Source organism: Brienomyrus brachyistius, chromosome 3 (genome assembly GCF_023856365.1).
Source record: "Brienomyrus brachyistius isolate T26 chromosome 3, BBRACH_0.4, whole genome shotgun sequence".
In the NCBI taxonomy this organism is placed as follows: Eukaryota; Metazoa; Chordata; class Actinopteri; order Osteoglossiformes; family Mormyridae; genus Brienomyrus; species Brienomyrus brachyistius.
The window spans coordinates 34,501,561-34,515,572 of NC_064535.1; the positions used below are offsets into that span (position 1 = coordinate 34,501,561).

Here is a 14,012-nt window from a genome sequence, read left to right on the forward strand (position 1 = left end):
CAACTGGGTCACACCAGCGGATACTCTTTGGTGGGCCTGACTGAGACCACACTCTATGGAGGCCCAACTGGGCCATGCTGTCACACCAGCGGATACTCGTTGGTGGGCCTGACTGAGACCACACTCTATGGAGGCCCAACTGGGCCATGCTGTCACCGCTCTTAAAAGCTGCATGAGAACAACATCAGATTAGACACCATTCCAATTCCAAAACACAGCTGGATACAAAAACCCATTTCAGAAATGGAAAATTCTACATTTCTGTAACGGTGACTCACAGGGTGGGGGGGGGAGGGTGATATAAAAATTTAATGATTTACTGAGGTGTGCTATTTTGTACCCTCCAAAACTTATTAAATTTGGCAGTGAACCTAGGCCACCACCTTTATGCGTCTTACAGCACTTTAGGCGAGAAGGTTTGCAATGCAAGTGAAATGTCCTGCCATCTGTCTGACAGTGCCCCCTCATTCTACTGCTGTATTCAAGCAGCAAACTGTGGCCTTCATCTAACAGAAGCTGGACTGCTGAACTGAGGGAGGTATACACCGGGGTACAGGCTGCTGACCAGAGGGAGGCATACACCGGGGTACAGGCTGCTGACCAGAGAGAGGCATACACTGGGGTACAGGCCGCTGACCAGAGGGAGGCATACACCGGGGTACAGGCCGCTGACCAGAAAGAGGCATATACCGGGGTACAGGCCGCTGACCAGAGAGAGGCATACACCGGGGTACAGGCCGCTGACCAGACAGAGGCATATACCGGGGTACAGGCCGCTGACCAGAGAGAGGCATACACCGGGGTACAGGCCGCTGACCAGAGGGAGGCATACATGGGGATACAGGCTGCTGACCAGAGGGAGACATACACCGGGGTACAGGCCGCTGACCAGAGAGAGGCATACACCGGGGTACAGGCTGCTGACCAGAGAGAGGCATACACCAGGGTACAGGCCGCTGACCAGAGGGAGGCATACATGGGGATACAGGCTGCTGACCAGAGGGAGACATACACCGGGGTACAGGCCGCTGACCAGAGAGAGGCATACACCGGGGTACAGGCTGCTGACCAGAGAGAGGCATACACCAGGGTATAGGCTGCTGACCAGAGAGAGGCATACACCGGGGTACAGACCGCTGACCAGAGAGAGGCATACACCGGGGTACAGACCGCTGACCAGAGAGAGGCATACACCGGGGTACAGGAGCCTTCTAACTGGCTTTATGAGACACTGTGTCCCTGAAAAAGGACAGAGTCATTCTTTAGAATGAGGTCACAGTCGGCTCCTTCTTAAATCTCACAAGACCAGCTATTCCATCCCCAGGCCGACACTTTGGACATTTATCCATGACAAACTGGGAGGGCACCAATCTCTCCCTAACACTTTCCCTGTACCAAGAAGCACGTGGCGAGGGCACCATGTCAGACCTGCTACTTATAGACCTGGTAAAGGCTCTTCCCAGTAGTGTTAATGGTTTGTTTAATAATGGTAAGGGTAGTGCTATAGTACCTGGTTGTAATGTTAATGATAGCTGTAGGTTATGGGTAGTTACGGGTAGCGGTGAAAGTAATGTTTTCAGAAAGGTTAGAGGGGGCTTTGAACTGACAGCTATGGACCTTTGGACCGCTAGTTACTACAGGGACGACCTTATCCATTTAATCACAGCATTATCAGAGTCCAATAAACAGGATCAGGTCCCAGCAGCACACAGTAGAGGTGAATAGAGTGGTGGGGACAGGGCAGGGGAGGGTCACGCTGACATTTTGCCAATAGCATAGACCCTCATCAACATCACTGCCCACTGGAAGCCCCTGCCTCATTGCAGGGCTCTCAGAACGCCCATCCCAGCAGCCACATATACTCTGGGCTGACAGCTCAGCAAGCAGGGGGCGTGATTGGGCCCTGTCTCACTCTTTATGATCCTCGCCCTCCGGTCTTCCATAGTCATGTGTCTGTCCCATCCCTGCTTATCCCCGTTCCCCTTCGGGGGTACCCCCTCTGCCTGCCACCTGTCTAATGCCACCTCATCGGCTCCCCTGGCTGCTTCACCAGTCCCTATCTGCCCCCCAGTGCTGTTCCACCATCTGCCTGGATTCGCCTCGCTTTAATTTAGGTGCCTGCAGCCGCCCAGAGGAGTCCAGGCTTCCCTGCAAGTCTGCTTCCTCCCAGGTTGTTTCCTCTCTCCTGTCACTTGAATGCCTAATCCTTCCTCTCTGGGGCCTCGAACCTGAGACTCTGCGACTATGCTGATCTTTTGTGAATGAATAATTCCCCTGAAGCTCAACTGTGCTAACAATGCAGAAGTTATGGGCTCATATCCCAGGGAACAGAGATAAATTGAAACCCTTTCCCTCTATTGTAAGTTGTTTGAGATAAGAACGTCAGAAAAATGAATCTGAATGAGAGTGAGGATGGACAGAGTCCCTCTCTGGACACTCTGTGGATTCTCAGCTAAAAGTCTTCTTGGACTTTGGTAATTTGTGCCTCAAAGTTCACAACAGTCTCATAGGTTTACCTTCATGAGGAGCACACACTGTATGGACAAAAGTATTGGGACACCTGGACATTACACCTACAGGAACTTTAATGACACCCCATTCTAAATCCATTGGCATCAATATGGGGTTGGTCCCCCCATTGATAGCTATAACAGCTGACACTCTTCCGCATCTCAGGGAAATTTTGCCCATTCATTCAGAAGAGCATTTGTAAGACTATCTATGTTTTTATGGACCTTGCTTTGTGCCCATAGTCATGCTCTGTTCCCACAAAGCTGGGGGCATGGAAATGTCTACAACATCTTGGTATGTTGAGGCATTAAGAGTTCCCTTCCCTGGAGCTAAGGGGGCCGAGCCCCACACCTGAAAAACAACCCCATACCATTATCCCTCCTCCACCAAACTTTACAGTTGGCACAATGCAGTCAGGCAGGTAACGTTCTCCTGGCATCTGCCAAACCCAGACTCGTCCATCAGACTGCCAGACAGAGAAGCGTGATTTGTCACCCCATAGAACACTTTCAAATTGCACCAGTGTCCAGTGGTGGCGTGCTTTACACAGCACTTGCATTCAGCGCTCGCCTGAACTTGACTACATGGCTAAGTGCTTGATTTTCTACACCTGTGGCAATGGGTCTGAATAAAAGCCCCGAATTCAGTGATTAATAGGTGCTTCCCAATACTTTTGTCCATCATCTGTTTAATAGTAGTGAACATGCCAGTGAGTCCCTGGCTCTGAAGAGCTGCCCCTTTAAGTTACCATGAGTGTGTCTGTACGCCCTACAGGGTGATGGGACCCGAATACACAATCGCGCTCCATCACTTATGGTGATTAAACTATTACACTACCTGCAGGGAAGCTCAGCAACAATTACTGTTCAAAAATCCTAGGCCTTTTTGGGACAGATAAATGGAGGGAAACAGCAACAGGAAGCCAGTCACAGCAGGAAGGCAATGAAGCAATCTGAGCAAAGCAGAGGGAGCTACAGGTCTCCAGCTCCACCCGGCCAACACTATGTGAAAGGCAGTGAAGCTTCAGGTGCCATCTGTACAGGTACAGTTACATTGGAGAGTGTTAGAGTATCACATATCCTATCATGCTCTCTGTTTTAATGCAGACACACACATGTAGGGGTGAGAGTGAAGCTTGGGGTCTGAGTGCAGGGTCAGTCATTTATCCAGCACCCCTGGACCTATTTCTTTGCGGGGGGGGGGTTAAGGGCCATGCTCAAAAGCCCAAAAGACCATAGAAATCAAATAGGCAATCCTCCGATCCCAAACACAGGGGGTTGACCCTCTAAACCCTTCACGCCACATATAGACACACTAGGCTGTGTTTTCCCATGAATCATCCTGGTGTTCACAGCCCTGAGGACAGGGAGCAAGTGAATATGTTCCATTCAGCCTATGGAAAGTTCTCGTGCACACAATCAGACTCTCTCACAGACACATGCATTCATAGACACTCACTCACAGACACACACACACACACTCTCAGACACATGCAGACACACTCTTACAGACATACAAATGTAGACATTCTCTCACAGAAACATGCACAGACAATCAGACTCTCTGACAAACACACACAGACTCTCTCACAGACACATACATACACATACACACACTCTCAGACACATGCAGACACACTCTTACAGACACACTAAAGTACATGTCACATTTCTCTGCACCTTAACAGGAGGAAAATCCCACGATGCATTTCAAGGGGATGATTTAGTTTTACTGAGACACTAATGGGCCAAGCAGCCTTGAATGGGGCATCTTCAGGAGATGTGTACCAGGCCACCTCACGCTGATATGAAGGAAACTGAGGGCTCTTACCCAAGCGAGGGTCATACTGCCGCATCTGCACCTCCTCCACACATTCTGCGGGGAACCAGCCAGTGCGTCCCTTCACGGAGCCTTCCCAGAATCCCCCTTCGCCGATGCTCAGCACTGAGGGAGACAGACACAGAGGGTTAGTGAGCACCAAGTGAGCACCAAGTGAACACCAATTGAGCACCAAATGAGAACCAAGTGAGCACCAAGTGAACAAACACAAGTGGCGTGGTCTTGGGGGGGGGGGGGGAGACAGGGAGAGAGAGAACACAACTAGCCACTAGTGAAATTCATTGTTGTCCACGTGATTGAGTAACTGGGCCCTAACATAACGGTTAGGTTTCTGTTCAACACACTGCGACAAACACACTTGTGACACACAAACAAACAGGCGACACATTCACAGAAATCGGTGCTAAGTGGGCACATGAAAAAGGGTTGATGAAAGGAGTGAGCTGAATGAAAGCCATCAGCAGTTTGAAGACATTTAAAAGCGGCACACTTATCTGCTGGAAGGTGTTCCATTATCTGCTTAAAATGTGCCCACTTATCTGTTCACATCAGATTTCAGAGTAACGTCGGGCCCCATGTGGACTCGCAGGGCACATGGGCTGATGGGTATTTGTAGACAGCGAATGTGGACTGAACATATTCCTCAGACAGTCATACAACAGTCAAAGTGAGCAATCAGACCAGGCATATCTTGTTTCTTATTTCCTGTCAGTCTCCTACAGTAGCAACAGAGGAAGAGTTTTCGGCTTGAGCATTCAGGAATTAAATCATCATCCAGGCCACAGCCCCTATAGCATACGGGGGACATTTGGGCCCTTGGGGTTTCCTGGGCATTGTGGACATTTGGAGGTTTGTCATGTCCACTTGGTGCCAGGGGTACCAGACCAAATTGTGAGGTTATAAGAAATCTTAGGATAAAACAGGAAGGAGGACTGTGTGGAGAGTAATAAAGAGAGACAGACAGACAGAAGTAGAGGATAGCACAGAGAGAGACAGAGACAGACAGACAGAGAAAGAGAGAAGACAGTAAAGAGATAGAGAGACAGACAGGCAGAGACAGAGAGAAGACAGTACAGAGAGAGACAGACAGACAGGCAGAGATAGAGAGAAGACAGTACAGAGAGAGAGAGACAGACAGGCAGAGACAGAGAGAAGACAGTACAGAGAGAGACAGACAGACAGGCAGAGATAGAGAGAAGACAGTACAGAGAGAGAGAGACAGACAGGCAGAGACAGAGAGAAGACAGTACAGAGAGAGAGAGACAGACAGGCAGAGACAGAGAGAAGACAGTACAGAGAGAGAGAGACAGACAGGCAGAGACAGAGAGAAGACAGTACAGAGAGAGAGAGACAGACAGGCAGAGACAGAGAGAAGACAGTACAGAGAGAGAGAGACAGACAGGCAGAGACAGAGAGAAGACAGTACAGAGAGAGAGAGACAGACAGGCAGAGACAGAGAGAAGACAGTACAGAGAGAGACAGACAGACAGGCAGAGATAGAGAGAAGACAGTACAGAGAGAGAGAGACAGACAGGCAGAGACAGAGAGAAGACAGTACAGAGAGAGACAGACAGACAGGCAGAGATAGAGAGAAGACAGTACAGAGAGAGAGAGACAGACAGGCAGAGACAGAGAGAAGACAGTACAGAGAGAGAGAGACAGACAGGCAGAGACAGAGAGAAGACAGTACAGAGAGAGAGAGACAGACAGGCAGAGACAGAGAGAAGACAGTACAGAGAGAGAGAGACAGACAGGCAGAGACAGAGAGAAGACAGTACAGAGAGAGAGAGACAGACAGGCAGAGACAGAGAGAAGACAGTACAGAGAGAGACAGACAGACAGGCAGAGATAGAGAGAAGACAGTACAGAGAGAGAGAGACAGACAGGCAGAGACAGAGAGAAGACAGTACAGAGAGAGACAGACAGACAGGCAGAGATAGAGAGAAGACAGTACAGAGAGAGAGAGACAGACAGGCAGAGACAGAGAGAAGACAGTACAGAGAGAGAGAGACAGACAGGCAGAGACAGAGAGAAGACAGTACAGAGAGAGAGAGACAGACAGGCAGAGACAGAGAGAAGACAGTACAGAGAGAGAGAGACAGACAGGCAGAGACAGAGAGAAGACAGTACAGAGAGAGAGAGACAGACAGGCAGAGACAGAGAGAAGACAGTACAGAGAGAGAGAGACAGACAGGCAGAGACAGAGAGAAGACAGTACAGAGAGTGAGAGAGAGAGACAGAGAGATCAGCCTAGAGAGAAAGGAGGAGAGCCAGGGCTGAACCTGTCACCAGCAGCCAGTGCCATGTCTGGGACCCCTTCCTAAGGCCGAAGTCACCAGTCACCCACAACATGGCTTCCATCCACTGTCACTGACCCTGCTGGACCCCCGGGACTCTTTATCAATCAGGCCAAGCCTAATCCCTAATAAGCAGTTAAAGTGTGTAGGCACCGTCCCCCAGAGGGGGTCCAGCAACCCCCTCCCCAACAGAGCAGGCAAAGGGCTGTAACTGCTGGCTTTCAGGTAGTTCAGCATTGTCGGGATGCTGGTGGTTAATGTCTGCTCTGTACAGGCTCAAAAGCAGCAGCGTACACCAGCTACCTCCAAGCCAGGAGCATTAAGGGTCATAGTGCTGACCAGGCGGGCAGGCTGGAGACCAAGGCTGCTGTGTAAGGAAACACCACATGGCAGCATGGAGAAAAGACACACCAGCATGCGGAGGAATAAAGAAAAAAACCCTGTTCTAACTATACGGGTACCAGCATCCGCCGCCGTTGTCATGGTTACCAAGAACCATGAGTATGGGCAGAAGCAGAGAGCGCCGGGTCTCAATGAAGGCATGATGATGTAGAGCCGCCCACAGGTCCCAGGACAGACCTGAACACCGAACAGATACAGGCCAGCAGACTCCCAGCATAGCTTACAACATACAAATTTATTTTAAAGGTACAGCATGCGATCGCTTTATAACTCCCGAGAGAGTAACACACTGATCATGCTTCCATACCATGGACAGCTCCACAGGGCTAATGCAGATAGAGCCATGTGGAGCAGTAAGGAAACTCTGCAAAATATGGGTACCGTCTAAACACGTGGCTGAACCTCCTGCATGTAGTGAGTCAGACGCAGATGGAGGATATATTAATTACTGTGTGCACCATTTCATCTGCAATGAATATAGTACCAGATGAGCATGCATTTATGTCACTTAATTATCCACACAGCACACATCCTGAAGCTGGTGATTAACACCTCAGCAGACCAAACTGATCCTGAAGCTGGCTATTCACACTGCAACAGACCAAACTGACACTGAAACTGACTATTCACACTGTAGCAGACCAAACTGACGCTAAAGCTGGCTATTCACACTGCAGCAGACCAAACTGACGCTGAAGCTGGCTATTAACACTGCAGCAGACCAAACTGATCCTGAAGCTGGCTATTAACACTGCAGCAGACCAAACTGACGCTGAAGCTGGCTATTAACACTGCAACAGACCAAACTGATCCTGAAGCTGGCTATTAACACTGCAACAGACCAAACTGATCCTGAAGCTGGCTATTAACACATCAGCAGACCAAACTGACGCTGAAGCTGGCTATTAACACATCAGCAGACCAAACTGATCCTGAAGCTGGCTATTCACACTGCAGCAGACCAAAGTGACGCTGAAGCTGGCTATTAACACATCAGCAGACCAAACTGATCCTGAAGCTGGCTATAAACACTGCAGCAGACCAAACTGATCCTGAAGCTGGCTATTAACACTGCAGCAGACCAAACTGATCCTGAAGCTGGCTATTAACACTGCAGCAGACCAAACTGACGCTGAAGCTGGCTATTAACACATCAGCAGAACAAACTGACGCTGAAGTTGGCTATTCACACTGCAACAGACCAAACTGACGCTGAAGCTGGCTATTAACACATCAGCAAACAAAACTGGTCCTGAAGCTGGCTATTCACACTGCAGCACACCAAACTGACGCTGAAGCTTGCCATTAACACATCAGCAGACCAAACTGATCCTGAAGCTGGCTATTCACACTGCAGCACACCAAACTGACGCTGAAACTGGCTATTAACACATCAGCAGACCAAACTGATCCTGAAGCTGGCTATTAACACTGCAGCAGACCAAACTGACGCTGAAGCTGGCTATTAACACATCAGCAGACCAAACTGATGCTGAAACTGGCTATTAACACATCAGCAGACCAAACTGATCCTGAAGCTGGCTATTAATACTGCAGCAGACCAAACAGATACTGAAACTGACTATTCACACTGCAGCAGACCAAACTGACGCTGAAGCTGGCTATTAACACATCAGCAGACCAAACTGATCCTGAAGCTGGCTATTAACACTGCAGCAGACCAAACTGACGCTGAAGCTGGCTATTAACACTGCAGGAGACCAAACGGATCCTGAAGCTGGCTATTAACACATCAGCAGAACAAATTGATCCTGAAGCTGGCTATTAACACATCAGCAGACCAAACTGATCATGAAGCTGGCTATTCACACTGCAACAGACCAAACTGATGCTGAAGCTGGCTATTAACACATCAGCAAACCAAACTGATCCTGAAGCTGGCTATTCACACTGCAGCAGACCAAACTGATGCTGAAGCTGGCTATTAATGAAAGCCGGTGACGTTTCCATATGTAACAGGGAATGATAAGAATCAGCTGGTCAGAGCTGCTCTCCATCATGCAGCCTCTGTAGCGGCAGACGTTTCTGTACCAGCTCTCTGTGGTCTAACTTGTTGTGTTGCTTCCAGTATGATTAGCTCAGAGTTCTGGCTGGCGGGGATCCATTATTTCCCGTGTGCTGCTCCTGTCAGCCTTCCGATTATCGTGTTCAGGGTGGGGGGGGGTGAAGGTCGAACCTCCACCCCACCTCCCATCATGCAGCTGCTTCGTGTCGTCGTCAGCAAAACACTCATCGCTCTGCCTTACACGGTTGATAAACCTGTCTCTATCGCAGCTGTTCAAATGCTGGTGCTCTGCGCTGCTGTTAAGATCATTGACAGTCACACATCTCTCCAGCTGCCTTGGTTAGTCTTTTCTTAAATACCCCCTTTCTACATTTTATCAGAAGGTGTGGCACAATAGTCTGCTCTGGATTCCACTTACCCTATTAGAAACACACACACACACACACACACATACAGCGGGGAGTTTGAAGCTCGGGGTCTGAGTACCAGGTCAGCCATTTAACTGGCATCCCAGACCGGTTTGAGGGGCTTAAGAACTTTCCTGAAGGGCCCGACAGAGATTGGACCTGGTGGTCTTCTGATCATGGGCACAGAGGCCAAACATGCTGAGCCACGTACCTTTCCCAGGACGCACATAATCTGACACGAATCTCTTCCGTAGTTTAGAATATTGCTAAAAAACCCTTTAAAGAGCTTCCAAAATTAGCCGTGAAGCTGTCCCATTTCCCCCGAGCACTCCTCTGACATCCAAGTCATAGTTGGAGACTTGTTTATCAGTCCAGAACCACAGAAGGTCTGCAGTTGTTCACACCTCACATGAAGCGATCTCAGAAGCGATCCCCTGTGTTATCTCTCCCCTGCTTTGAGCTTTGATCCAGAACTCTATTATAGAAAACGATTGCTCAGAAACTTACATCTGTTACGGGCGCATTGCTACGGCAGCTGACAGCAGGCTCACAATGGCAGAGCCTTTCTGACAGAGTCTGACAGACTCTTACCTCAGACTCCTGCCCTTGAGGTAGTCTGTGTAACGACGCTGATGGAGCAGGGAGCGCTTCAGCAGCATAAGCAGCAGCATCAGAAGCTGGAACTCTGCCCTCGGGGCTCATCAAAACAGCGAAAACAAGCTGCTTCGACATTTCACAACCTTGGAGGAAATGGAGGAAGACACCAGAAAACTGGGGGAAAGAGGGATTCATCCCCCCCCCCCCCCCCCCACGCTGCCTCTGGTGGGGAGCAAGTGACGGGCAGTGGCCTCTGTAGTTGGGATGACAGGGCGAGTGCAGAGTGGGACAGAGCTAACCAACAGCTAAAGCAGTGCTTCTCAAACTCGGTCCTCGGGCCCCACTGCCATACCTGTTTTCCAGCTATCCCTGCCCTACACACTGCTGATTACCTGGATCCGGTGTGATCAGTCAGTCAGAAGCTGAAAGGCAGCTGGGACTTGTGTGTGGGGCAGGGATAGCAGGAAAACAGGCAGGGCAGTGGGTCCCGAGGACCGAGTTTGAGAACCACTGGCCTATAGCGGCTCGCATTTCATTAAACCCCCCAGGAGAGACCATGGGGGCTATGGGGGAAGGGAGGGTCACGAGGGCCGTCTGGGGACACACCTCACCGCCGTCGCCATTCAACGTCTCTGAAATCACTGCTGCCTCTCAGAAATGTGCTCCTAAGCCAAACCAGACAGGGTGACCACTGCACAAGCCTCACACAGACGCCGGTGGCCCAGTTCTGGCCATTTAATGGTTTCATGAACCGCATATTCAGGTGTCGCCTGCATTATTTAAGGGGATCTCCTGTGGGCCTGAAGGCACCGTCAGCCCACGCCTGCTTCCATGCAGACACACATTAATGCTGAAGCTCACGCAGCCACCTGCAGTGCTTACACCACCTGCCAGATGAATAATACGGCGTTCCTGCTTGCGAAGAGAGCACTGTCACAGAGCTTCTGAAACAGGAAGTGGGGAGCCTGCAGCCGTACTGATCTGACGCACCTCCGCACTAAAGCACTCCTCTTCTTGAGAGTCCCTCAGAAAAGCAGAGGAATCCCTTTGCATAGAACTCCCGATAAATACAGACGGGCAGCATTCAGCACTCTATACGCACCTCCTGCTGACCTCCCCCAAAGCATACGAGTGGCATCACCTTAACAAGTGGCGGACGGAGCAGCATTCAGCAAAACAAAGCATCTCGCTGCATATTACAGAACCATATACACCGATTTGCAGAGATCTCAGGAGGTCAGCTGGGTTAACGAGGGGAATCCTCACCACCCACCTTACAGGGAGGGCCCATTACTGCACTGATCTGTGGGGGGGGGGGTTCATTTACTCAGCCTGATGAACAGAACATGCGCTTTACCCTTGTTTGCTTGGCCTGTAACCTGCCTGCTGTTCTCATTCTGTCACTATCTTTCCAAGCAAGGAATCATGGGCTCCTGCTCAGGCCGGGCAGGACCAAAGGAGCCCAGAGGAACCTCAGGTCCCCGAGTCATCGTTGGCTGGGCTCACGCACACACAGAACACATGTGGCAGTATGTCTCTACAGCAGGAAGCAGCCCCAAAATGCCTGTCTCTCCCCCCCCCCCCCCCACCACCACTTTCCACAGGAATTCTCACCTGCAAGGGGCCCCCACCACGCCTGTCCATCACAAGAATGTCACCACAGTGCCAGGCCATCTCAGATTGGGCCTTATCTGGATTTTGTTTGGGTGCAGGAAGTGACTGTGCATGTCTGTGCAGACAGGGTGGGGGTGCTCATCAGTATGCACAGGCAGCCTCTACAGCCCCCTCCCCCGCAGCCCTCCACAACAATCACAGTGTGTGGAGCTGCAGCATTCTCTGGCCGTCTTGCAGGAATCCCTGTCGATCAGCCCCCCAGCCCATGTGGAGGGTTGCCCCCCACCCCCAACACGCTGGCTCTTCCAGCCTCTGCACCATACCACTCAAACCGGAATAGGCTGGATTTCCACACTGATACATTCATCACTTGCCAGTCTCCAGTGCAAGTCCATCGGTGTGAGAAGTGGAGATCAGAAAAAGAGCAGAATCCATGCCTGAAACTGCAGGAGATGTTTGTGAATGAAACTCCAGCCTTAACAAGGAGGAAACGATGAACCTCCTTCTGTTAGGAGTGATGTGCATCTCAGAGGGGTTCTCCTCAAACACAACACCACCTCATTATCATACTATCAGGAGCACCAAGCTTTAATGTTGACAAGTCAAACACGATCCGCGTGAAAACACATACCGTGCAAATCTGTCTTTAATAACCAGTGTGGAGTGTCACAGCACATCTGGGTGAGATGCACTGATTAGGAAAGGAGGTCCCAAACAACTACTGATTTAATAGGGAGTGGATCCCACATCCAGCACATCTCCTCATTGGAAAAGCCCTGGAAGCCTCAATGGAAGCTAATTCCTGCCCATGGAGGGAGGGGTAAAACCTATTGAGCTATTGGCCTTACTTCTCTCTGTAAAGAAATTATTTGCGTCCCAGACCAGTGGCTCAGAACCAGTCTGTTATGGATCCATTCAGAGACCAAAATGAAAAGGCAGGTCTTCAATCTCAGACTGAGCAGTTCCCTCCCACCACGATTCCATGGTCTCACACCAGCCTGATGTCCATTGAGACTCATGGGTCCTATCAGTCCGACCTTCAACATAGTCACACTGGAGCAGGATGACACCAAATGTAACCTCCAGAATCAACGAGCGCCTTCTCACATCCTCCATTCACCAGCTTTCCTACCCAGAAAAGCAGCACCCCCCGGTCAGCTGCTGAAGCTGCATCACCTAAAGGAAGATAGCACTGCAAATGTAGCTCCTATTCAGCCATTTTGACTGGGCGGTCATGCTTTGCGCAGTCACACGCAGAACGTGAAGCCACGTCCTGCCACATGCTCACACAACATCACCCTCTTAATCCCTTATAAAAAAATGAGATCCTCCTTTTCATCTACACATCCCTAAAACATTTGATCAGATACTTCATTCTGGTCTTAAAGGCTTGAGAGAGACTTTTCACAGCCCGTATAAGGAGGTTTTAATGCTAATACGACATATTAGAACTTGTGTAAAGCTGAATAAGACAGAATATAAATTTATATGATTAGAAGTGACCAGCATTTCCCCAGATGACAATTAAATAGGATTTGCAGGTTTTTTAAGTTTCTGTGAGAAAAATTAGCTCATTTAAATGGACCCTCTATAACAGGGCCTGAAAACTCATTTCCAGCACTATCTGCCAGTTAGATAACAGCTAAGTGCAGCTTCTGTGAGTGTGTTGCCAAAGGCACTTCCTGATCATTTATATTCCGTACCTAGTCACGCCCCGGAAGCTCAGCTCAGCCACACTAATGCCAGGTGACTCCATGACGGCTATATGTTAGTATTGTGCTACTTGCCTGATTGCCAGTTGCTCTGGACGAAATCGTTTTCTAAATAAAATTCCTGGTGAATATAAATAATTAGCGACGGCCCTAACAAAGCGCTCACAGCATGCACTCAAGCACCATGCGGAAAGGTCACGGTGCACAATGAGGCTGTCAGAGCCATTGCCCCTGTAGAAACGGATGCAGGAGACATGGCACAAATGCCTGGTTAGCAAGCCCGCGAGGCCAAAATGCATTTACCAGGGCCGGGGAAGGTGAGGAAGGCCGCTGTCCTGCATAACAAGGCGGAACCACGCAAGACACAAAGGTCAGGGGAACTGGGAACAGCGATGTGGGGAGGGATCTGATGCCAGGTATAATTCCACATACCAGCCTGTCCTTCAGCCCAGACCTGTGTGATCCAGAGAGCTGAGCCCCCCAGGAGCAGGTGGTGCTATCTGCCCCACCAAGGTCTGCGGTGGTGCTGATGTGCCTCCTCAGTGTAATGATTGTTTGTGGCCAACAGGGGGCCCCACATAGCTGAAATGCACTGTTTGAATCGTGG

General features: G+C 50.1%; 1 protein-coding gene across 8 annotated transcripts in view; it reads right to left on the reverse strand.

Moving 5' to 3' along the window:
- The window catches only part of LOC125738236 (SH3 and multiple ankyrin repeat domains protein 3-like), a 124,723-nt gene that overhangs the window by 33,254 nt on the left and 77,457 nt on the right, over positions 1–14,012 (reverse strand). For all 8 annotated transcript variants that reach the window (XM_049006993.1, XM_049006992.1, XM_049006996.1 and 5 more), the window contains one exon: positions 4,342–4,455. In XM_049006993.1, the coding sequence (XP_048862950.1) occupies positions 4,342–4,455 (114 nt within the window). The remainder of the gene's footprint in view (positions 1–4,341; positions 4,456–14,012) is intronic.